This window comes from Bos javanicus, chromosome 17, assembly GCF_032452875.1.
Source record: "Bos javanicus breed banteng chromosome 17, ARS-OSU_banteng_1.0, whole genome shotgun sequence".
Taxonomy (NCBI): domain Eukaryota; kingdom Metazoa; phylum Chordata; class Mammalia; order Artiodactyla; family Bovidae; genus Bos; species Bos javanicus.
Genome location: NC_083884.1, coordinates 66,214,193 through 66,240,278, shown reverse-complemented (window position 1 = coordinate 66,240,278; position 26,086 = coordinate 66,214,193). Strand labels below are relative to the sequence as shown.

The window sequence follows — 26,086 nt, the reverse complement described above, 5'->3', positions numbered from 1 at the left end:
TGACTCACACGGAATTAGCATTTCATTCACTGAAGTTATCTTCTCTCTGCATGTAAAATTCAGACTTTAGCAATATTTATAAGAACCTTTCTTTACTGGATTAATGCCTTTGTTTTCTCAAATGGACCATGCTGGACAGACGGTGATCTTCTCCCAGGGATTTTTAAAATATTTATTTTTGTTTATTTGGCCGCACCATGCACAGAATTGTTAGTTGTGGCGTTCGGGCTCTTAGCTGTGGCATGTGGACTGTAGTTCCCTGATCAGGGGTTGAACCCTGGTCCCTTGCATTCGGAGCATGGCGTCTTACCCACTGGACCGCCAGGGAAGTCCTCTCCCAGGGATTTCTGTCATTCTAGAATCAAATACGGAGGTGTGCTTTCTTGCACAGAAGCCAAAAAGCGGGCAGAGCCTCAATGGCTTGTGCATTCAATGACCCCAGTTTGCTTGGCTGAAAATTCAGAAAACCCAGAGAAGAAAGAGAATATACGGTCCTTCCCCTGATGCCCTCAGATTCCGGCTCTCACTCTCATGATGGCGGTGGTCCCGCTCTAGAATTCACTCATTTAGTCAATTAAAAAAAATGACAACAACATAGTGAGCACCTATTTGTCCGAGGCCTGGCCGACTATTGGGAGGGGACCCACAGCTCTCTGTGAACAAGAGGAATGACTGGGCTGGGGGTGGAGATACTGACAGCAAGATCGTCACTACTTAAAAGACAATGAACACATTAAGCAGATACATTAAAAAAAAAAACACTCCTATGATATTTTAAAAGAAAATCATAGGAGCTGCTGGCACTTCTCTCCAATGTTGGGGTTCTCAGGGCAGCAGCATGGGCGGGGGAAGAACATCTGGGGGATGCAGGAGCGGTTCCCCAAGCTCCGACACCCGGTGCTGGCTCTGGGCTCTGCTCACTGCTTTCTCTGCAGGAGTGGTTCTCTGTAAAGCAGGAGGCTGACTGTGTCCTGGAGGGACACTTGGTCGTGTTGGTAGACGCTGCTGGTTGTCGTGGCCAAGGGGCGTGCTTCTGGCCTTTAGGAGGTGGAGGCCAGAAATGCTGCTCAACAGGCTGCAACACACCAGACAGCCCCTCCCCTCCTTGTCCCCCCCACCCCGCCCCCACCGACAACAAGGAGCGTTGCCGCTCCCAACGTCAGGCCGGCAGTGCTGCACCGGGCGCCCTGGTCTCCAGCGAGGGCGGCAGCCCCACCAGGCTCTGCTCATCAGGAGCTCAGGGCGCCTCATCAGATCACCCAGCACCGTGCAGGCAGAAGCAGCCCAGCCCCGCCGCCTGACTCTGTGGCCAGCAAAAGTCTGGTTCTCACGAGGGCAGCTGTGAGCACAGTGGCCGTTCAGTCACCCCGCCAAAGCGAAGGCCGTCGTCTACATGCTCACCCCGGCAGTGGCTGAAGGCAAGACCACTGGGCCTGGCGCTTGTGGCCAGACCCACTCTCTGTATTCTCAGGGGTTCTTCCAAGAACCCTGCTGTGTGAAGACCACCCCCCCACCGCCCACACACAGAAGGTCCCCTCTGAAGTGGCGGTGAGTGAGGACAGACAGACTGGTGGAGCAGAAGGCTCCTGGGAAGAGCAGGTGGAGGCCAGCTGACAGGTCTATTCTTGGGCCAGGTCCTAAGACCCCTACTCCCCGCTGGCCTCCCCAGCAATCAGCTCTCAATCGGGCCGGGGCAGGGACTGCGCTCTCCGGGCTGTCTGCTGCGGCTCCGTCTTACCTGGTCGCAGAGGGTCCCGATCAAGCCTTCCAGGTCCTGCTTCTCGTGGAGGACCATCTGCTTCTCCTCGTACTCTTGCTCCAGCTGCATTTCCAGCTGGCGGAGCTGCGGGCACAAAGGGTAGACGCAGGCGTGGGACACGCGCACTCCATCTGGACGGGCCCCCCGAGGCCAGGACCCTCTGGAGGACGGGGCTGGGTGTGTGGAGTTCATGGCTGCTCGCCCAGTTCCACAAAGGCTGACCTAGTAGTTTGCGCGGGGGGAGGAGGTATTTCTGTTAGAGAATTCAGAAGCCTAAAAGCTCAGGAGCTGGACAATTATGGGGAGAACGGAACAATTATGGGGAGCCCCCTGGCATTCACTGTGGAGTCCCCAGCCCCAGTCTCCTGCCCATTTCCTAACAGCTGTCTCCTTCCTCTGCCGTGGCCTCTCTGGAACAGGTACAAGTCTGGGCGCGCTGACCTTTTAAGACTCTGTGCAGCATCGTATCCTACATGTTAAGACGCATTCATCTTTCTTATTAAATACACCTGTTGCTGTTTAGTCACTACGTCACGTCTGACCCTTTGCAACCCCCTGGACCACAGCCCACCAGGCTCCTTTCTTCTCCAGGCGAGAATACTGGAGTAGGTTGCCACGCCCTCCTCCAGGGGATCTTCCCGATCCAGGGGTTGAACCTGTGTCTCTTGCCTGGCAGTTGTGGATTCTTTATCCTTGAGCTACCTGGGAACTATAGTGCAGCAAAAGTTGCATTTGAGATTATTTGGTGTCTAGACTTCAAGTCTGTCTCTCCAAAATTCCTAATGTTGATATCCTAACTCCCAAGGCAAGAATATTTGATGATGAGGCCTGTGGGAGATGGTTAGGGTTAGATGAGGTTGGCGGGGTGGGGGGAGCCCCCATGCTGGAATGAGTGCCCTTACAAACAAGAACCTCATTTCCTCTGTCTTCCCTACGTGAGGACACAGTGAGAAGGCAGCCGTCTATCTGCAAGTTGGGAGTGGGGCCCTTGCCCCACACCAGATCTACTAGCACCTTGATCTTGGGACTTTCCAGTCTCCAGAACTATGGGAAATAAACCTTTGCTCTTTAAGCCTCCACTCTGCACCCCCAGTTTTGCTAGAGTAGCCCAAACTGACTAAGACTATGGCTACGAGTGGCTCTTTTAACTTACAATCGGCTCTGATTTCTCAGTGACCACCCAGCAGAGGCAGGCGCTCCCTGCTAAAGTGGATGCCCCACGGTAACAGTGCTGTGCACACCCTCTTCTGCACCTGCCTCTCCTGTGTGCTGTCTCACCCCTTCCTCCTGCTCCATCCTGTGCTATCAATGGACTTCCCTCACAGATGGGCAAACTGAGTCAGAGAGAGGTCCTGAAGCAGAGACTCCTAGGTCAGCTGCTGTTGAGAACTGTCAGCATTCCGTCTGCTGGCCTGGGCTCCTCTGTCACCATCAGACAGTCAGCAGCTTTCCCACCCAGGTCACTAATGATTGATTTCCTGCCACGGAGAGAGACAGAGTGAGCAGAGCAGTCACTGGACGTGCAATCAAGTGTTAGTATCTGTCAGAGGAGAGGCACACCCTTCTCTGACCTCACTCCCCCCTTAATAAATCTGGCCGTAAAGAAGCCCCAGGAGGGTCTGGGTCACATCTCCGGCCCATCAGGGTCCTGGCTTGGGGCACTCACAACACATTGAGGCGCTCCTGGAACGCATTAGCAATTGCGTCCCCTTCACCTGAGGGCACATGGGCAGGGACTGGGTTTCCACCTCCTGACCCATGGAGAGAAAAAGCAAACTCCTGATGGACGGTCATTTCAGAAAACAGTTCAAGACTTTCTTTTAAGAATGAAAGACACAAGGCAGTCTGCTCACACCTGCAGAAGCTGAAACTCCTTTTGAAAAATGTACAAAATAATAAAAGCTATGTGTCAAGAGAGGCAGTTCTCTAGAGAGTATTCTGTAGAACATTTCTATGTGGTAACTCCCAGCACTTTACAGTTTATAAGGCACCTTACCATTCTTTGATCTTATTCTCACAATAGCATAGGGGACGGAAATCATTTTCTCTTATTGCTCCCATTTCACAGATGAGAAAACTGAGTCTTAGGGAAGTTAGGAGACTTACTCAAGGGCACACAGGTCTGAATGAACCTAAAATCTATGATTTTTTCCAACTCCAGGAAGTTCTGGGGAGAATGTACTTGGCCCCTTGGGATGATCTGCATGAACCCCCAGAGGGGCTGAACTGTAAAGGAGCCCCAAAAGGAGTATTTGGGGAGCGGGCCGGGCAGCAGATGCAGCAGCATCAACCACTGGGAGTGAAGAAGGGCTCGCTTCTTACAGTCCCTCACCCCCCAGCAGTGACGGGGTACTGAGGTGGCCCCATCTGCCCAGGATGAGAGGCTCATCTCCCGCCAGGGTCCTGACACCACCACGGCCTCCTCCAGCCTCGCCCAGGATGATGCTACTCAGGCAGGAGGTGGGGAGTGCGGGCGGGGGGAGGGGACTCTACAGGACGTCAAGTCCCTGCACTCGCCTTCTCCTGGGATGGAGCAGGCACGCCCAGGAGCAGGTCAGCCACGGGGCTGGTTCCCGGGTACCTCTGGGAAGGATCGGCCGCCTGGAAATCCACACACACACCAGTACTGCTTGTAAGTTTCCAGCAAAGGAGGAGGACATTACAAACTCTGAGCCGTGGTTCCACACCTGCGATCTTTTGAATCTTCCCCATAACCCTGCAAGGTGGCCACTGTTATCCTATTTCACAGATGAGAGAAGTGAGGCTTATCAGCAAGGTTACGTGATTTCTCCCACGCCCCACATTTGATAGCTAATGGAGTCTGAATTCGATCCAAGCCTCTATAACTCCAAATAAACTAGCAACATCAGCTTTCCTGTGTGTCTTATAAACTGGCTCCAAGTGACCAGTGGTGGACATGGAGAAAGCAGCTGAGGAAGGGAATGGAGTTCGGGTGGAGCGGAGGGTTTATGGTCACTTTCCCAGGATCACACTGTTGTTGCGTTGGGAAGGCAAACACTCATACCAAGAGTCAAGGAGTTCCAGTGCCCACACTCTCAGCCCCTGCAGTTGGAGGTCTCTGCAGGGATGCTGTTTGGGGAGCTAATATCAGAGTCGACTATGGGGAATGGTACTCGGCCCTTTCTGGGAGATGCACAATGTACCCAGGCTATGAAGGGACCACAGAAGTCCTGCCCAGACAAAACCTGTTCAGAGAGGCTTAACCCAAGCTCCTCAGCAATTCTGTTTTAAAGATTCACCTTATAACTCACATCAGTAAATGCATCCATAAGGAAGTTTGTGTTGGTTATAATAACAGAAAATCAGAAGATCCTAGATGTCCAATGATAAGAGACTTGCTGAGTAAACAAGAGCACAGGCCTTTGGTGGAATACTTTCAAGCCCGTAAACATGTGAATTAGGTCCGCACGTACTGACAGGAGAGGAGGCCCAGAACAAACTTCAGAGGGAAAACAGCAGGCTTCAAAGCGGCACGACCCCATTCAGGTAAAATGGTATCTCTGTGCATATGCTCGTGTGGGCACAGAGAAAGAACATTTAAAATAGTAATAATGATGATGTCTTGGTGGTTAAGATCTCAACTGCTTGTTGCCTTCTTATACACTGTTTGAAATGTCTGCAAAGAGCTTAGATAAAAATGTAAGAAATGATCTGCAAGGCAAACAAACCAGAAGGGACTGGTCCCCTTCTTGACACATATACATCCTTATCCAGGGCATCAGCCGCATGGCACTCTGGGCTCTTGGTAGAAGTCTAGGGTGATTATGCTGGACAGTTCAGAGGCTTCTGGAAGCCCCAGAACCGTAGCTATTAGGACAGGTCCTTCTGCTCCAGCACCCTTGACAGCACTTCCCAAGGAAGCTGAGCTCATCCCCGTGCTGTAGGGACGAGGCGCGTGCACTGGCCGCGCCGGGACCCCGGGGTGCAGCTGCGCTCGCAGCTCACGTACCCGCCTCTGGCAGGACTGGCGGACGTCCTCCAGCTCCTCCTCCTTGTCCTCACGGTCCTTCTGGTGCATCTGCTTCATCCGTTCAATCTCTAGTTCAAACCGCTGGCGGAGCTGAGGGGGCAAGAACAGCACATGAGGGTGACCCCCACCAACCACGTCACCCTTAGCATTTCAGCTGTGTTTTTGGACAGCACAGGTAAGAGTCAAGTTATTCCCCCAGGCACCCAGGGAGATCAGAAATGGTAGACAAATGGCCCAAATGCCGCCTCTGTCCCTTCCATGGTCATAACGGAGGTCACTAAGGAACTGGACTCTGTGCCACTGAGTTGAGACGTGACCTCAGAATCCTTCTCAATGCTCTTACGATGGAACAGGTTTGTCATCCCTGGAGCAGGCACCAGGGAAATTCTTCTGGCTGGGTGGCCAGGTGGATGGATAAATGACAGAATACAAATTTACTTCTGAGGATACTAAACCCTGGAGAGGGAGGTGATGCGCCCAAGACGTAACCCTCGATTAGTTACCTTTCTCTGTAGAAAATACCCTCCTTAAAACACACTGCTGAGAATTAGCACAATGCATGGCACAGAAAGATTCCTTTTTCTTTCCCCATTATTTTGCAGAGTAAGGACTAGCCCCGCTCTTCCTGGAGGCCTGACATTATTAAGAACTGTGTTCCCACGAAGGAGAAGGTCTCTCTTTTCAGTGAGACCCTCCAAAACCTGCTCAGGGCAAGAAGAGACCTGTCTGCGATGTTTAAACTGTGTCATTTTATGTACAAGATTCTAGAATTGGAAGCACAGTGGGATTAAATTACAGTTTAAGAGTTTCTTTTCTTTTTTTTTTTTTTTAAATTACCATCAAGCTAACAGTGCATGGAAATATTTGAAGTAACACCTGCTGCACAGCAAGCAGGATCTTAGTTCCCCAGTGAGGGATGGAACCTGCGCCCCCTGCGTTGGAAGCACACGGTCTTAACCACTGGAGCGTCAGAAAACTCCCAAGAGTTTACTCTCTTGATTTTCATAATTGAGAGACTGACTCAAGCTCTTGCTTGTCAAGTTTTGTGGCATATTAGAATTACCTGGTGCCCTTCTATTTTTTTTTTTTAATTCAGTTCCAAGGCTTCACTCTAGACCTCTTGGGTCAGAACCTCCAGGGTACAGACCCAAGAGCCTGTACTGTAAGCTTTCCATGATCTGCACTCTTCCTCGGTGCAAGCCATGGAGCAGCGTGGAACTCAGCTCGGAAGAGGGCCAGACTGCAGGAGCAATCAGGACCTGACCGTCTGCCCTGCACCTCGCAGCAAGCTTTCACGAGGCCACAACTGCTGCCCCTGACATGGACATTCAGCCGAGAAAAAAACAACGGTGGTCTTTTCCAATGCTGATGATACTCTCCACGATGCAGGATCTCCGTGAAGAGTAAAAACAACTGAAAGCATCAGAGCCCCATTAAGAATTCCCGGCAGAAAGCAGGCTCACTTTAAATGCCAACTTCCTTCCCCGCTGCCTTTAAAATGACAAGAGGTTATAGGGAGATAATCCAAAATGAGGAGCTTAAGCAAGTAAATATAATATTCCTTTTTCATTTTTTTCTAGCCTCTTGGATACTCCTGACATCTGCAATACCATTTATGTCAAGCTTATGTGAGTTAACATAAAATTTCCTGGAAAAAGTGTTATGTTGTAATCAATAAATATCTCCTGGATGTCTACAATAACCCAGAGCAGTACAAGGTGATGGGCGAGGTTGAAGATGGATGAGAAGATGAGTGAGGGGTTGAGTCAGCCTCCTGGGGAAGCTGGGAGGGGAGCGGGGCTGGGCAGCTGCGTTCAGCCCCTGGGTCCTTGAGGTCAAGGCAGCACATTTCTGCTTCCCAAGCACATAGTGGTCCCCTGGTGGCATCTCCCAGAGTTAACTCAACTTTCCAAAGTGCTTGTTTTATATTTTTAAAGAGTGCTTTTAAAAAATTAATTTATTTATTTTTGCTTATTTTGCTGTGCTGAGTCTTAGTTGCAGGATGTGGGATCTAGTTCCCTGACCAGGGACTAAACCTGGGCCCTCCACATTGGGAGCGAGAGTCTTAACCGCTGAACAACCAAGGGAGTCCCAGTCTCTTTATTCTTGACTCTGGGCTGCTGCATAACACTGTTCCATCCTCTACATCCCTGAACGACCTGTCCAGATGGCCCACCTCCATCACGAACCTTCACAGATTCACAGCTGGGGTTGGAGGGAGGCTGGGGGTGGACAAGACTCTGACAAGACTCTGTACAGTTGAGGAGACTGAAGTCTAGAGAAAACAGGGGGCTTGCCAAATGTCCACAGGCCCCATCTGCACGGGACCATCTTGCAGCTCCTTAGATGCCGTGCGACACCCCTGCCTCTATGCCTTTGTGCAGGCTATTCCCCTGCCTGGAACTCTCCTGGTCAGCCAACTCAGGCTCGTCCTTTAGCTTTCAGCTTCAGTAAATGTTACTTCCTCCAGGAAGCCTACCCTGAGTACTCCAAATCTGTTCCCCAAACCAGACCTGCAGGTTACACCTTCCCATAACACTCAACATGACTCTGACCTTCAGAAGGGTCGACACCACATCGTCTTGTTTACAGCTACACCCCTAGCATCCGTCCAGTGCTTGACACACAGTAGGTGCTTAATAAACACAGGTTTGATGGACTGAGCAAAGAAGCTCTGTTTTTCTCAACCTCTCCAGACTGTCCCCACACTTGCCACACCCAAGTCTCAATGCTCAGCAGATTCCATCCGGATGGAGCGGGGATGAGTGAGAAGCAAGGCCAGCACCCGGGCCTGTCCCTGACCACCCCCACTCCCCCACCCGCCTTCACCAGAGCAGCTCAGAGTTTATCCGCTTTACGTATTCATGCTGGCTTGGTCAGATATTCTTGAAAAAGGAGTTCCAATCTTAAAACCATTTCAAAATAATTACCCCTTCTGAAGTCCCATGTGAGAAACTGCTTTAGAACTAAGCATCAAGAAAAGCCTTGCTTCTCCCTGAAAACTTGGCTTATTTTTATCTTGCTGCTGCTGCTAAGTCACTTCAGTCGTGTCCGACTCTGAGTGACCCCATAGACAGCAGCCCACTAGGCTCCCCTGTCCCTGGGATTCTCCAGGCAAGAACACTGGAGTGGGTTGCCATTTCCTTCTCCAATGTATGAAAGTGAAAAGTGAAAGTCAAGTCGCTCAGTTGTGTCCGACTCTTAGTGACCGCATGGACTATAGCCCACCAGGCTCCTCCATCCATGGGATTTTCCAGGCAAGAGTGCTGGAATGGGATGCCATTGCTTCTCCGAGATTTTTATCTTGGGGATGATAAAAAGCATGTAAGTCAGACTGCCCTTTTCTCTCTGGCCACCAGGAATTTGAAAGCTAAAACTACTGAGTGTGTGAGGGTACATGATCTGCATGTTTGCATATTAATTCACTCTTCCTTAGCACTGGCTTTGTGTTTTTCTAGTTTGGCTTGTTTTATTTCTTTTTCTATTTTACCACACATACATCTTAGAAGATTCCTTGAATTCTCTGTGGAATGACTTTGGCATATAAGCAAACAAGCAGACATCAGGATATTCATCAGGTGCTTCACCGAGGGGCTGGTACAAGAGTCTTGGGGTATGTGTGTGTTTGTCGCTCAGCTGTGTCCCACTCTTTGTGACCCCATGAACTGTAGCCCGCCAGGCTCCTCTGTCCATGGGATTCTCCAGGCAAGAATACTGGAGTGGGTAGCCATTCCCTTCTCCATGGAATCTGGAGTCCTGCCTTATTCCTCTTATTTTGCATTTTCCAAAAATCGGGGCTCCCACCTCTCTGCAGGCTGTGCACAACACAGGTGCGCGAGGCGCTGCGGCATCAGAGGGCACAGGCTCCAAATCCTGTCCCTGCTGCTTTTTCTATTTCTGAGCCTCGGCTTCCACATCTGTAGAGTGGAGGAAACCTCAGCATATAGACTTCATGTGGAGATTCATGAGATGATATGTGAGGAGAGCTTAGGACTGAGTCTGGTACCCAGACAGTGCTGAATACCAGACATAGGGTCAGCAGCTATTTATTGAGTACTAGCTATGTACCTGGCCTCATCAGGGGATGCCCTGACAAGCAAGGTCAACCAAAAAGTCCTCCCACCCCCATAAAACACATATCCTAATGGGGAGAAAAGCATTGAGCACATTTTGGAAAACACTGTCACATGTGATAGTGGGTGCTGTGAAGGTGAGAGAAGGTGAATGTAGAGTTGGGGTGGGACTGTTTCTGAGGAGGAGATCAGGTTGAGCTTCTTGGAGGAGGTGACAATGACTCTTGCAGAATGGTAGGAGGGGGCTCCATGAGGGGTCTGAGTGTCAGGCTTAGGAGTTCTGAGGTTCTCTGGGGTAATAGGGAGCCACAGAAGGATGAGGAGCAGCTGAGTGAGGTGGTGAATTTAAACACAACCTTCTGCCCCAGAGTCAGCACGGGGCAGGGCATCGCCCTGGACAGGACTTTCCTACCTGCTCCAGCTGCTTGATGGTGTTTTCCTGCTGGCTCTGGACTTTCTCGTGCTCGAGGGCGCTGGATTCCAGCTTCCAGAGCCTCTCCTTCAAGCCCGCAACGCAGTTCTCCCCCAGAGAGGGTGACCTCAGCAGCTCCTGCTTCTGGGCCTGCAGCATCTCCACCTCCTGCTTCAGCTGCAAGCTTTCCTGCTCCTTTTGCTGCAGAGACAAAGTGGGCGGGGATCCAGAGTCACGTGACCACACTCCCCACCCCTCCCCCACCTCCGGGGACACCTCTAAGACTGGTGGGAGGGTGCTTTCCACTTTTCAGAGCAGCCCTCACCACCTGGGCCTTGCAGCCGCTCGCTGTGCCCCCATGGGACCCTGAGGGCCCTCCTGGGACAGCTCAGACAGGCACGGGTGGGGAGTCGGTGGGAAGCAACACACTGGCCCTAGAGCTAGACCTCAAAACGAAAACAGGAGGTATTTGCCCCATCTGAAAGCTGTGCACCTGCCGAGGCTGGGCCGGAGATGTTGGAGCTGGGAAGCAAAGTGGCCAGAAATGATTCTTCCAGGTTAGAAGGTTTGGGCATGACCATGAGGGAGTTGCACGTCAGGCTCAGGGGCTCTCCCAGGGTAACGGGGAGCTGCAGCAGGCTGAGGAGCAGCTGAGTGAGGTGAGGTGCCTGTGTCCCATTTTAATAAAATCCCTCTGAGCTGCGGCCTGCAAGGGGCAGGGCCCTGCCCCTACCTGGGTCTACAGCTAACTCCTCTGTGACAGACGGGCACCCAGGTGGGCACCTTGGAACGCAGGCAGGTGCCTGGAGCAAGATCGTGAGGGACATCGAGCTAGCGAGGCCTGCTTATCCACCACCTGCCACCCCTGGTTGGCTGATGCAGGCCTGCTGGGCTCCGTGACTCTGGCAGGCTGACAGAGCAGGACAGTCATACACAGAGCTCTCTTCCCGGCACCACATGCAGCGAGGGTGTGCGAGGGGTTTCCTGAGACCCAGCAATGGAAACCCTGGGTGGCGCCACGCCCCCACGCCTCACCTTCAAGAGCTGCTGAAGCTTGCCCAGCTCGCCCCGGACGCTGGTGTTCTCCTGGGCCACTTTCTCACGGAGGCCCTTCTCAAACACGCACTCCCCCAGGGCCTGGGCCAGCTGCGCATCAAACCTGTCCAAGCAGAACGCGGGTCATGGCACCCGGGGGTGGGGGGGTGCGCCTGGGGCAGAGCAGGGGTGGGACTGGAGAGAGGCCGTTAGTTTGTTGAGAACTGCTAGAGAGAGACAGTATCAGATGATGGAGAGTTTGTGGATATGGGGTAGAAATACTGAACACCAGAGGGCGACTTTGAGGGTTTATGGTTTCCAGAAAAATGCCAAACACTTATTTAAAATGTGATAAAAAATATAAGCAAATATAAGTTGGGTGAGAGGCGCTTCCTGGACTGGGCATCATTTCACATGGCTCTTTCAGCTTCTGTCCCTCTCACAGGCGAGGAAACCTGCAGAAGGCTCTGCCAAGCCTCAGGAAGATGTGACTTTGGTCAATAAGATGTGGCTTTGGCCACCTGCTCCAGGGAACTGGGTGTGGCCAGAATGGCTGAACTGGGTGAGGGATTTCAGCCTTGGTGAGAAGGTCTCCCTTGTTACAAGATCATCCAACGTCCCTCAACGGTAGATGGTCAGTCAAAGCCTCAAGACTCCAAAGAAAGCCAACTATGGGTCATATGAGAGAGCCCCTGCTGTCGGAAGGGCCCAGGGGCTTTCTGATTGGCTCCTGGTGACGTCATTCGAGAGGTGATATTGGCTACCTCTGAATGGCAACATTGTGATGATGGTAATGGTCTGGCAGTTTCAAACTGCCTGGCTCTGAGCTGGGCTCCATGGAGTCCTCATAGCAATTCAGCAGAAAACACATCTTAGCCATTTCGCAGAAGAGAAGACTGAAGTTCAGAGGTGAAGTGAGTCAGCCAAAATCCTGAAGCGGGTCTGAGCCAGCTTCTCTGCTGGCTAAGGTGGTCTGCTATCCACCTGCTCAGGGGCTGCAGCAGGCAGGTAAAGACAGAGGGGGCCAGACAGTGACAGACGTCTTCAAGGAGTCCTTCTGGGCCACTGAATGCCAGGGAATGCCTCCAACAGACCCTAACTCTTGGAACACACTGCCCGAACAGCTGTCTGAGGCCAGATGAACTCACTCACAGCCTTCACCCCACCAGGAGCGGGCCAGGGATCCAGCCTCCCACAGCTCCAGCACAGTCCTTATCCCTAGGGGACCTCCACCGGCCCTCGGAACTGAGCTTTGTGACCCATGAGTGACCATGGCAACCGGGCCACTCTGAACTGAGAGGCCAAGGTGGGGAAAGGGAACCTCAACAGCATGGAGACATCCCTCCACCCAGAGCCCAGCCAATAGGAGGCAGCTGCATTGACCCTTTGATTAAACATAAAGAGGTGTGAGGAAGTATGGCTAACTTCTCCATCTCTCCCTCACTACAGGCATGCTACCTGAATTTCCACCATGAGAGGCCTCTACCTGCTCACGGGCTCCAGGCTAAAATGCTAATCCATCTAGAAAGGTAACGGCTGCTCTTTGCAATTAGCATCACAACATAAACTAACTTCTGCCAAGAGATGGTCAGGGAGTAGAGGGCATCACAGGGCAGGTGAGTTTAAGGAGAGACGCAAGTACGATGAAATGGGAACTCTCCGGGGGCCATTATCTGGAATGAAGGATTCTGTCCAAGGTGGGTGGTCATGGGAAACACCAGAGGGATGGAATTTTCTGGCTGCATAAACTCCAAGGGCAGAGCCCCCCTGCCACCCATCAGAAAGTGGAAACCCTCCTTAAGGCCTCTCAGAACAGGAGTAGAACCCATAGATAAGGGCCAGGATTGTCACAGCTGGCAGAAACCTCCAGGATGATGGAATTCCATCTCTCGATTAACAGGTGGCATCTGTTGGAGCCAGTCTTCAGCACCAGGTAGTCTGCTTAACTTCGAAGACAGCTCTAAAACATCAGTCACTGTCTGTCTCAGAGAGCTAGTGTTACCTGACAAGGTCACACAGCAAACGATCAAGGTGGGACTAAGCCATTTTCCCTGCTGTAAGGACAAGGTGTAGCCAGAGCATGCATGGGAAGGTGGAAAAGGAAAAAGAGTCAGCTATCAGCCAGAAAAAAACAAACTTCTCTCATCTGGGGAGGCATACTAATAACTCCCCAAAGAACTTTTTTTTTTTTTTTTTTTTTATGAAGAAGCCAGTTCAGGAAAGCTCAAAGATAAATGAGAGAAACAATATTTAATGCAGATCAAATTCAAAACCGGTACCACTCCCATGGAAATGTAATTCAGCTGGCTACCTCTTGGAAAAAAGGCGTTCTTGGCAAAAATCATGTCCTGGCACAGAGCAAGGTTCTTCTGTGTTTTCAACTGGGACCTTCTAAAAGAAGCTAAGTTCCATCTATTCACCTCCTAGGAAGTCTCCAGCAGGGCTTGTCTGGCTCAGAACAGGGCCCCTGCACACCTGTACCCTCACCAGGTGAGCTGAAGAACTTCAGACACAGACAAGGAGTCCAGGGATGAAGGCATCCCAGGATATGAGGTTCCACGTACGGAGGCTTGTGAGAGAGACCTGAGTGCCAGTCTAGGCTCCTAGACGGGGAAAGCAAGCGCTGGAACCAGTGTGCGGATTCAAGACTGGCATCTTATTCATGCGCAGAGCCCAGATCCTGCCAGAACTGCTCATGTGAGCTGAGAGTCTAAACTTTAAATGGAAAGGGCAGTGACTCAAGTTTTTGGCCGTCTCTCCATTTTCACCAGTGTGGATGGGAACCAGACCCTAGTCCTCTGCGGGATCTACCAACCTCATCATCTAGTTTCACCACAAGAGGGTGCTCCACCTGAGGAGCAGAATCCTCTCAGGTGGAGAAGGGCTGAAGGACTCGTCCAAGGTCACACAGCTGGGAAGAGGCACAGCTGGGACTTGAACCAGCACTGGACCCCTACCCACCAGGCTAGGCTGACTCTGCCTCCACAACAAGCCCTTCACTCTTAGTGGGGATGCTGAGGCCCAGAGAGGCCAAGAAAGCCCCCAAGCTTATGTGGGTGGCTGGCAGTAGAGCTGAGACTGGATAACAGAGAAGAATGATTTCTTGCTGGATCCTTGGGAGAACCACACAGCCATGAGTGGGGAGGGACGAGGCGAGTGAGGGCAGAGCTAGGAGGCTGAGCTCCAGGGACAAAGAGCCCTGACTGGAGTGACGGGGCTTCAGAGGAGAATCCGGAGACCCCAGTACCCAGGCAGCCCACCCGAGCGCCCAGGTCACGACTCACTTCTTCTGCTTCTTCTCCAAGTCGTGGTTTCGGCTCTGCTGGCTCTCCAGCAGGAAGCGCGTGTCCTCCAGGTCGCAGGTCAGAAGCTGGCACTTCCTCTTGAGCTGCTGGGCTGTCCTCTGGGCTCCCTCGTAGGCCCTCTGCAGCTCCCCGAGCTGTGGAGGGGCAGAAGGAATCAGCCCACCCCGTCAGCACTGAACGGGCCCCCTACTTTCCAGCTGAAGCAGCTGCCGCTCCCAGTGAGAGTCTAACAGGAAGAGATCAGGTTCTGGGCCAGAGAGACCCAGTCCTGACCACTTGCCACCTGCATCAGTGTGGGGAGCTATTCCTCTGAGCTTCAGTTTGCTCAGGGGTAATATGGGGGGGGGCGGTGTCTGTCGTTCTCTGAGTGTTTTTAATTTTCCTCAATGCTCCTCTGGCCAGCAGATTCTGAACATGCCCTGCCCAACTCGACAGCCCCTGGAGAACCATGTATAATTGATACCCCCGTTGGCTGCCTCATCTGGGTGTGTGTGGACTAGCTGAGAAGCAGCCAGAACAGTTTAGAGGAGACCCACGGGACGGGCTCTCAACGGCACTTCAGATGTACTGACTCACACGGGAACGCATGCGGCTGCAAACAAACAGAAGAGCCTCGGCTCTTGCATCTCCCTCCAGGAAGCACCCTCCCAATGTCCTAGTTCAGATCTGGGAGAGAGGGCGACTTGGCACGCTCGCTTTGAAGAAATGGGCTCATTAAAGAATTGCTTTAAATAAGCAAAACACCGAGTTAATGAAGCCTGTAATTCTAAATTCAGTATTTGAAGGCAAATGGGATGTTTTCTTATATTCCGCTGTTCAGAAAAAGGTTGCAGTTTTATTACTTTTTAATGTAGCATGAATATCCCTCCTTCCTTGGGGAGGCTGACCCAACTTGATAATTTGTTATGAAAGAACTGGGCTGTTCCCGGGCGGCTGTCCCTTGGCTGGTTATCTACAGCCCAGATGTCTCCTGAGGATCATGATACAACATCCACCTTGAAAGTGACCGCTAAAACCATCGCCAGGGAGCCTCACTTCCGCTGTTTATAAAATCCCATGAGATCTCACCCTGGCCCACTTCTGCAGGATGATTTCATGATACTTTTTGCTCACAGTGAGGAGATACCTAAATAATAATGGGACAGGAAATATGACCTCAACTTTTATGGTACTTACCTCTACTGCGGGACACCAAGAAGTAAGCAGATAATGACAATACAGCATAATGAGGCTTATATCTGGGGAAATAAATTAGGGGCAATCTCCCCAATCTGTGTCAGGGAAGACTTTCTGGGGGGAAGGATATTTAAGCTAAGAATGTAAGGTTTGTCAGAGATAGAATCTAGGTAGGGAAGAGAAAGAGTGTTCTAGGAAAAGGAAAGAGCATATGCCAAGGCCCAGAGGTGAGAAAGAATAGGCCTTTCTTGAAGGAGGGGGTGGAAAACCAGTGCAATGGAACGGAATAGAGTCCAGAGACAGACCCACAGAACTATTGTTGGTTGATCTTTTACAAAGAGGCAAATGCTATATAGTGGAGGCTTTTTGACAAATGGTGCTGAAACAACTGGTCATTCACAAGCGAAAAAAAAATCTAGACACAGGTTTTACACAAAAATTAACTCAAAATGGATCACAGATGTAAATATAAAATGCAAAACTATAAAGCTCCTGGAAGATAACATAGTAGAAAACCTTGATGACCTTAGATTTGGCAATGACTTTTTAGATATAACACCAGAGGCATGGCCCATGAAAAAGAGAATTTATAAGCTGGATTTTATTAAAACTAAACATTTCTACTCTGCAAAGGACACTTTCAAGAAAATGAAAAACCACAGACAGGAAAAAAACATTTGCAAAAGACATACCTGATAAAGAACTTATCCAAAATATACCAGAAAATCAGAAAACAAACAACTCAATTAAAAAACAAGCTAAAGACCTTAACAGTGTGACAAAGAGGGGGACTATTGCCCACACGCCCAGCGACCTCCACGTGTGCTGTCAGTGGAGGTGACACGCGACGCAGGTGATGCCCCCTCCCCCTTTTCAGGTTCCGTCAACACCTAGAAGAGGGAGGGGAGACCCTGCCCTATTTCTGTGGCCTTGACGACCCAGACTATCTTCCCCCCTTACCTTCTGCTCCAGCTCATTCCTAGACGCCAGCTCCGACTCCAGCCTCTCCTCTGACTGCTGGAGACGCTTCCTGAGGAACTCGTTCTCCATCTGAGCACAGTCGAGGCGCATCTGCCACTCGTCCGCTGTTCAAGAGCGTCAGAGAGGCCAGTCAGGAAACTCGGTGAACGGGCCGTTCCCTCCCGTCCTTAGCCCTCTGTGCACAATTTCACAGTCTTAACAGAATTCCCGAGGTTCGACCCTAGGCTTAGGATCTGGAAATCCCACATTGAGTCCAAGCTTAAAACACCACTTTCTCCGGGCAGCCTTCCCTGACTACATCCAGGTGTTGAACATTATTAACCAGTCACTATTTTAAGCTTGGTCATTTACAGAATTCAATTTCTCTACATGTGTGCATACACCTTCCCCCTATGGAAATTCCATACTTTTTGAGGGTAGAGGAGCTGTTTTATACATTTGTGGGTTCTCTACAACCTCTAGAAGAGTCCCCTATGCATGGAAGCTTCCCCTGTGTGGCAAAACAAGTTTACCAGCTGGCCATTCTACTGGCCATTCACGTTGGGTGATGGAGTACATCATCAGTGATGGCTGAATTAATTAACAAATAAATCAGTGAACAATAATTAAAGTGTCTACTATGCAAAGGGCAACAGAGACAATGGTCACAACATGTCTCTATATAATAACTAAACAATCCCTTGATTTGGTAAAATTCTCCAAAAAAAAGTCATTTGCTGGTGGTGATGAAAACTCGCTGAATAGAACAGGCTACACTAGGTTGTGATAGCTTATTTTCTGATTGAATAAAAGAGTAACATTGTTTAAGGTAATAGAGATGTGGAAAACATTGTACAAATGGACAGTGTAAGATAGAGACCATCCATCCATCATCCATCCAAACATCACCCATCCATCCATCCATCCATCCTCCCAACATCCATCTATCCATCATCCAGCCACCATCCATCCACCACCCATCCACCCATCCATCCACCCACCTATCATCCATCCATCATCCATTCATCCACCCAACATCCATCTATCCATCATCCACCCATCCATCCATCCATCCATCCACCTATCCATCTATCCATCCATCCATCCATCATCCATCCTCCCAACATCCATCTATCCATCATCCAGCCACCATCCATCCACCACCCATCCACCCATCCATCCACCCACCTGTCATCCATCCATCATCCATTCATCCACCCAACATCCATCTATCCATCACCCACCCACCCATCCATCCACCTATCCATCATCTATCCATCCATCCATCCATATCTATCCATCCATCCATCCATCATCCATTGTTCCATCTACCTTCCATCCAACCAAAAGCTCACACTACTCCATGCCAGGCACAAGAGATCATGAAATGAATAAGAAACCATTCTGTCTTCCAGAAGAATCCACTTGTGGAGACAAACACGTAAAATCAGCTTGAACAAAGCATGACCAGGACTCTCATAAAAGGAACTTAAGGAAGTTCAGAAGAGGACTCAAACTCATGAGGGAAGCAAACTTATGTTTTGTTCACGACCGTATCCACATCCACAGGACTTACTATAGTGCCTGCTGCTATTGCTAAGTCACTTCAGTCGTGCCCGACTCTGTGTGACCCCATAGACGGCAGCCCATCAGGCTCCCCCGTCCCTGGGATTCTCCAGGCAGAACACTGGAGTGGGGTGCCATTGCCTTCTGCAATGCATGAAAGTGAAAAGTGAAACGGAAGTCGCTCAGTCGTGCCCGACTCTTCTCGACCCCATGGACTGCAGCCCACCAGGCTCCTCTGTCCATGGGATTCTCCATGCAGGAGTACTGGAGTGGGGTGCCATCGCCTTCTCCAATGCATGAAAGTGAAAAATGAAAGTCGCTCAGTCGTGCCCAACTCTTTGCAACCCCATGGACTGCAGCCCACCAGGCTCCGCCGTCCCTGGGATTCTCTAGGCAAGATTACTGGAGTGGGTTGCCATTTCCTTCTCCAAAGCACAAAAGTGAAAAGTGAAAGTGAAGTCGCTCAGTCATGTCCGACTCTTAGCAACCCCGTGGACTGCAGCCCACCAGGCTCCTCCGTCCATGGGGTTTTCCAGGCAAGAGTGCTGGAGCGGGTGCCATCGCCTGCTCCGACTATAATGCCTAGCACATCATAAATGCTCTGTAACTTTCACTTCAGAGGTGGCCAGGTGAGTGAATGGATGGATGGATGGACGGACGGACAGATGGATGGCAGGACTGAGGTCTTGTCGGGGGTGATTCTCACGTAACTAACCCAAACAGAAGGATGATATAATTGTAAAAATTTGAAGCTTCTTCAAATTTCCATCAGGATAAATAATATCATGGTACGAAAGGAATCCTATCTCTCCATCATGGAAAAAAAAATCTCAAGTGGCAAATGGCACAGCTTCAAAAAGGAAAGAGCAGCAGAAAGGATTTTTCAGGTGGCATGTGTGCTCCGTGCTCCGGAGAGGGGTGTAAGTGGGCGCCACGACGGCCCAGGACCTGCTCCACTGCCCCAGCCTCCTTCCCCGTGGGCGCCATTCTTCACACACCTGTCAGTGAGCCCTTCATTTTCCAGTACCATTTTCCTGGGCTTCCCTGGCCTCCCACTGACATTGCAAATTTCTGGACAGCAAGGCCCAACTACAATTCTTCTACAACCCTTGCCCCAGAGTCCAGCTCAGTGCTGAACACATTCCATGAGAGGTTCTCTTTAAAGATTTCACCACGCATAGTGAGAAAACATATATTTTCAGTAATTTCTACCCCAGCCTGATCCATAGGGGAGGTTATGGCAGCACTGCAGTGGTATAATTAAAGTGTTTTATTGCTTCTCTCAACTTTCCTACGTCAGAGACATCTTCTATAATGAGTATGTACTACTTTCACAATCAAAAACAAAATATTTGGGGATTGGCTTCCTGGAATAAGCATCCTGAGCTGAAAGCCTGCGCAGCACTGTGACTAATGTGCTCCTGAGCTCAGCGTGTTTCCCCCTCAGCCGACTCCCATATCTCTGCACAGGAAGACAAATGGCCGGGGAGCACCGTTCACACAAAAATCACCATCAGGATGGAACCGGGGCTGACGTTCTTCTGGGGAACCTGTGCCGGTTCTGGGCAAACAGGTTCCCTTCTCCCTGAGTGGGCCCCACCTTGTTGGGGCTCGGGTACCTGAGAGTCTCAGACTCCTCAGGATGAACCTCCCTGGCAAACGCCTGCCCTGCAGGTAGCCAGGATGAGAGGATGACAGGAGTGGAGTAGGAAGCCAACGTGCCTTCCCCTCCTCCACCACCTCCTGACCTCAGCCCCTTCAAGTGTCCCTGACGTTTCTAGGGCATCGATTCTCTGGGGGCACTAGAGGAGCGATGTCTATGTTTTATAAAGGCTGACAGACACGCCAGGAAACCTCCTCAGCTGACTCATTTCGACTGGGCAGAGGAGATGACAGGGCTGCCTCCTGCCCATCCAGCCGTGAGATGTGTCTCCAGGCGACCAAGACGGGCACCACCAGGAATCCCTAGCTCCGCTGAGAACATCTTTCATTAGAGTGATCTAACTGCTAACCAAGTGCCTGACATCACTTTCAAACAGGGCCAGGAGTAGTCCCTGCTCCACGGGTGATGAGCAGGAAAAAGGATCCCACTATTAGTGCTACTAGAAATAATAATAAAGTGAGCAACAACTATTCAGCATTCTGTACCATCCATGTGGCTAACACCTTCCATTCATCATCTCTGTCTACAGCCATTTGAAAGATGAGGAAACCAAGGCACGATAATTTCTTTGGCCAAAGTAAAAGCGTCTAGATTCAAATCCAGAAATGCGATTTTATAGCTTTCACTTCTTAACCACTGAACTGAGTTCTTTAAAATTTATATTGTTGTTTACGCGCTCAGTCGTGTCTGACTCTCTGCGACCCCATAGACTGCAGCACACCAGGCTTCCCTGTCCTTCACCATCTCCCAGAGTTCACTCAAACTCATGTCCATTGAGTCGGTGATACCATCCAACCCTCTCAACCTCTGTTGCCCCCTTTTCCTCCTGCTTACAATCTTTCCCAGCATCAGGATCTCTTCCAATGACCCTGGCTCACTGGAATTTAATAAAAATTTATATTATGAAACTGAAAGTCACTCGTTAATGTCCAACTCTTTGCAACCCCATGAACTATACAGTCGTGGAATTCTCCAGGCCAGAATACTAGAGTGGGTAGCTTTCCCTTCTCCAGGGAACCTTCCTAACCCAAGGATTGAACCCAGGTCTCCTGCATTGCAATTCACTCTATTGTGAATTGCGGATTCTTTACCAATTGAGCTATCAGGGAAGCCCAAAAGCTTATATTAAAATTACTCATATAAAAAAGATTCTTAAATATAAGGGTGCCTTGCCCATCTACAGGGGATGACACAGGATGAGATGGTTGGACGGCATCACCAACTTGATGAACGTGAGTTTGAGCAAGCTCCAGGAGATGGTGAAGGACAGGGAAGCTTGACGTGCTGTAGTCCAAGGAGTCTCAAAGAGCTGGACGCAACTGAGTGACTGAAATGAACTGCCCATCTATAGAACCACTATTTTTAAAATCATTCTTTGCCTTATGAATAAACAGCACCTGTCACGTTGGTAATTTATTACCGTAGATATTGTTGGGTTATCTGTTTAGTGCCTGCCTCTTGCATTGAACTGTATACCCTAAGAAAGCAAAATCTGTTCCTGTTTTCTCTGCCAACATCTCAGCCCCTAATGCAGCATCTAGAGCATTGTAAGTGCTCCAGACGTGTGAATGAATGAATGAATGAATGAAAAGAAGGGGAGCTTTTCCACCAGTGTCTAATCCCATGGTTCCCATGGACTCACCTCCTCCAGTGTGACTCCTCTCCAAATCATTCAACTGAATTTTCTGCTGGGCTTCCTCCAACCGCTTTTCCACTTCTCCTAGATTCTTCTGGACTTGCTCATACTTGCTCTGGAAGAGAGGCCTCGAGGTTTCAAACTGAAGCTAAGACAGTGGCCATCTCACCCAAGGTGCTTTCAAATCAGGACTGGCCCCTATCCCCACCCCTACCCCCACAATCTTCACCCAGGATATCTCCAAAGCCAAGACTTAGGAAGACTCAGATGTCCTCCAGGACTCCCAGAATGGGAGTCAGTAAGCCTGTGTATCCCAGATATGAGCAGAGCAGGGCAGGCCCAACCCTCCTGGCCACTCTTCTCGGGCACTCGCATCCCCAGCACTCCCGACCACTCGCCTTTAGCTCCTGGACCTCCCGGGAGGCCCGCAGCCGCTCTGCCCGCTCACTCTCCAGCACCTGGCAGGCCACGTCCCCTTTGAAGCGCTCATCTGCCAGCTCTGTGGTCAGCTCAGCGATCTAGAGGGGGAGGGTTAAGGCAGGGTTACTCGCTGGGGCTGCCAACCCTTCTCCTCCCGCCCATGCTCCATGGGACCATCCTTGCACTGATAATAGGTCTTATCGCAAGGCAACCCTGCAGCGTAATAAGGTGGTTAAGAACACGGGCGTCAGGCTGCTACGGGCCTGGTGAGTGAGAATCCCTGGCCCAGCACTCACTGTCTGTGTGACTCTCAGCCACACAGGGTGCCTCTCCAATGCTCAGTTTTCTCCACGTTAGGAAGGAAGGGGACAGCGGGTAGAATTGTTTAGAGAATTAAGTGAGATAATCCACACAGAGCTTAGCACAGTGCCAAGCACACAGTAAATGCTCGACTAACAATTATTCTAGTAGCAACTCTCCTTAGGCATCCTTCAGGAAGCCATTTCACTTGACCAAACAGGTTTCCTTGGTAAGACGCACACTCGCAGATGCCCACCCCCAGGGACGCGCTCGGCCAGGAAGCCCCCCGATGGCTCCCCGGGGCCCGCTGCCTCGACCAGGCTGCAGCCGTACTGCCACACAGTGTGTGCTCACAGCCTGTGCATGCCTCACACGCTTTTATGCAATTACTATTCTATTAGCTATTACACCCACCCGTACGATGCGACTGGGCCAAGAGTTTCCAGGAAAACTAGGCTGAATGCTTTGGAAGGAATGAATACAAGAGAGTCGCTTCTTAAAATTCTGTCATATAGGTGCAGGTGCAAAAACTACAAAGGAAAAACTCCAAGTACAAAGTGTAGGCTTCTGCATTCGAATTCTTTTGCCATTTGCTCTGCTTTAAAGAAATCGAAACTGGAAATCACGTAGTTGTGTGTGAGGGTGTGGTTTAAAGAAGAAGTAGGTCTTGAGTTTTTGGTCCCACCTCAGTGAGGTGTGGAGAAGGCGATGGCACCCACTCCAGTACTCTTGCCTGGAAAATCCCATGGATGGAGGAGCCTGGTAGGCTGCAGTCCACGGGGTCGCAAAGAGTTGGACACAACTGAGCGACTTCACTTTCACTTTTCACTTTCATGCATTGGAGGAGGAAATGGCAACCCACTCCAGTGTTCTTGCCTGGAGAATCCCAGGGACGGGGGAGCCTGGTGGGCTGCCGTCTATGGGGTCACACAGAGTTGGACACGACTGAAGTGACTTAGCAGTAGCAGTGAGTTGAGGCAGACATGTTTTAAGTTAAAAATTAAAATGTTTATTTTTTAAATGAATTCCCACTTGCATTGGCTTTTTTCCACAAAAAATAAATGGAAAACACCAAGTGAGTCAGCACTTTTGTGGTCTTATTGTTTCAAATACAGCCTTCTGGGTTCAAGGATATGCCAAGGTAAGTGAGAAGAGAAACATACAAGTGGACAGTTCATGACCAAGAAGGACATAAATGATGCTGTACAGCAGAGTCCTCATGAAACTGGGGCTATGCTCCTCACTTGGTTCTAGGTGGGTCAGACTTAAAGTAAAGTGGAAGTCACTCAGTGGTGTTCAACTCTTTGCGACGCCATGGACTGCAGTCTGCCAGACCCCTCTGTCCATGGAACTTTAGTTCAGTTCAGTCGCTCAGTCGTGTCCGTCTCTTTGTGACCCATTAGATTCTAGCACTCCAGGCTTCCCTGTCCATCACCATCTCCTGGAGCTTGCTCAAACCCATATCCATTGAGTTGGTGATGCCATCCAACCATCTCATCCTCTGTCCTCCCCTTATTCTGCCTTTAATCTTTCCCAGCACCAGGGTCTTTTCCAGTAAGTCAGTTCTCTGCATCAGGTGGCCAAAGTATAAGAGTTTCAGCTTCAGCATCATTCCTTCTAATAAATATTCAGGACTGATTTCCTTTAGGATTGACTGGTTTGATCTTGCAGTCCAAGGGACTCTCAAGAGTCTGTATAGACAAGAATACTGGGATTTTACAGGCAAGAATACTGGAATGGGTTGCCAGATCCATTCAGGATCTTCCTGACCCAGTGATCGAACCCAGGTCTCTTGCATTGCAGGTAGGTTCTTTACCATCTGAGCCTCTGGGGTGCATAAAGGCATTCAAGTTGGAAAAGTGATCACTTTCAGTGGGCACCGACTACAGGCCAGTGTACTCCAGGAGCATCCCCGATCACACAACATGGCCTCCATCCCTGCCATCAGCATGGATACCAAACACCAGGAGAGTATTCTCTCTGCCTTAACCATTTAGTACGAAATTCAATTTGTGCTAATCGGCTTGAGCAAAGAGAGCACAGAATTAATTTAATGCATTAATTTTGAATTCCACAGACCCCAAGTCTGGAGCTCAAAGGACAATTCGTCTTTCCAAACTGGGGAAACAATAGCTGCTTTTCTCAGAGACAGTAGCCTCTGACCGTCCCCATCCCCACAAAGCCCTTCTCCTTCACACATTTTGGGGTCCAGAGGCTCTGTCCTTGAGTTGAGGTGGGTGCAAAATGAAGGCCAGTTTAATGAGGGAGAGCCGGGCTGCAAACCCAGAAGGGTCCTGTGCAGACCACGCTAGGACCAATTAACCAGGAATTATTCTGGAATCCTCCCTGGATCCACTGCTTGGCTGAATCATCAGAAACCCTCTTTCTACTCAGGAACAATGACTCCAAGGGTCTGCCAGAGTGAGGGAGACAGAAATGAATGAATCTGCTGTACGTTTTGCAGAGTCAAACAGAAATAACATTCCCCACATCTTGACACAGACACCACACTGGGGGAACAGTGGGTTGCAGGGATGTGAAGGACCTTAACTGCGGAGCACACAAGGTCCCCTGGGCTGTCACAGTCACCTGCCCTGCACGAGGCCAGCACCTACTGCCTGCCAGACCTGCCTTCGAAGACTCTGCTGTTGGGGAGGTGCCGGGAGCCACCACGGGAGATCCCACCCATGACAAAGGTCATGTGGAGGAGGCCTGACAGGCAAAGGCGGATCAGGCCTCGAGGGAACCCCTGAATCTGCTCGAGCATCTACCCCAAAACCAAAATCTGTCTGTCTTACTATTTTGTGTCTCTCACCAACTCTTCTGACATTAACAGGGAGCTATCCCTGGCCACCTTTCTCTGGAAAAAGTCAACTTAGGGCTTTAGTTAATAAGTCTCCTGGGCATGATAGGAGTGTTTCAATTCAAACCCCTCCGTTGGCATTCTAGCTTGCCTGACAGGTTTAGCCATACTCTTGCAATTAACACACATGACTGTTCACAACTCCCCAACCTTGAAAGGCCTAAACATTCTAAAAGTCCTGATGAGCATAGAGTCCTTTAAGGGATGAAAAATTATTAGAATAGATAGTACTGGTAAAGGGCTTCATTATTGGGCCAGTGCTTGCTGCCAAGTGCCATATCCCTTATCCATTGTGCACTTGGGAGTGCATTGGCTAACATAGTTGGAATGTAGGAAAAACAAGTAGCACCCTGGGAATTAACCACATCAGACCTTTGAGCTAACTGGTTCTTTCTTTGTTGTGACCCACTGCACCTTTGCTCTGTGAGAATGTAACTCTGTTTAGTACTTTCTGAGGCTGAGAGAAATAAAGAAGAAACACTTCAAGGGAAAACAAGTTTTCTGGCTGATCAGCCTTTATCAAAAAAGGGTCATAAAATGTCCACAGGCCTCCAAGGCCAGAAGATATTATACACAACATTGTTTATGGGAAAAGTATGTAGAAAAAATCCTGGTTTTGATAAAGACAAAACAGATGTAATGTTTGGGCTGACTCTGTATGACTTTGCATCTTTCATTTCCCTCTATGTACAAGTCAAGGTATAAAAGTTGCTTTTGAAAATAAAGGTATGGGCCTCGCTCACCGAAGCTTGGTCTCCCCGTGTCGTTCTTTTTTTCCTTTTCTCTCCTTTTCTCTCTCTGTTCTTCTTTCAGGATGACTCCTTGGAACACAGGGGCCTGGCGCTGCACCAGAGCACGGAACCAGGTGCCAGGAGACCTGGGGCGAGGGCAAGGCTCGGGCGCCATCTGACCACGGGGCCCAGTGAG

General features: G+C 50.1%; 1 protein-coding gene and 1 long non-coding RNA gene across 5 annotated transcripts in view; one reads left to right on the top strand and one right to left on the bottom strand.

Annotated features, from left to right (window-relative positions):
• The window catches only part of MYO18B (myosin XVIIIB), a 231,369-nt gene that overhangs the window by 95,063 nt on the left and 110,220 nt on the right, over window positions 1–26,086 (bottom strand). For all 4 annotated transcript variants that reach the window (XM_061385190.1, XM_061385189.1, XM_061385188.1 and 1 more), the window contains 8 exons: window positions 21,975–22,094; window positions 21,583–21,691; window positions 16,712–16,836; window positions 14,555–14,709; window positions 11,271–11,394; window positions 10,236–10,436; window positions 5,730–5,840; window positions 1,739–1,843 (listed from right to left, as the gene is read on the bottom strand). In XM_061385190.1, coding sequence (XP_061241174.1) covers window positions 1,739–1,843; window positions 5,730–5,840; window positions 10,236–10,436; window positions 11,271–11,394; window positions 14,555–14,709; window positions 16,712–16,836; window positions 21,583–21,691; window positions 21,975–22,094 — 1,050 coding nt within the window. The remainder of the gene's footprint in view (window positions 1–1,738; window positions 1,844–5,729; window positions 5,841–10,235; window positions 10,437–11,270; window positions 11,395–14,554; window positions 14,710–16,711; window positions 16,837–21,582; window positions 21,692–21,974; window positions 22,095–26,086) is intronic.
• LOC133229011 (uncharacterized) lies at window positions 12,193–15,327 on the top strand. The gene is made up of 2 exons (XR_009730439.1): window positions 12,193–12,799; window positions 14,981–15,327. It is a non-coding gene; the product is annotated as an uncharacterized LOC133229011 (long non-coding RNA).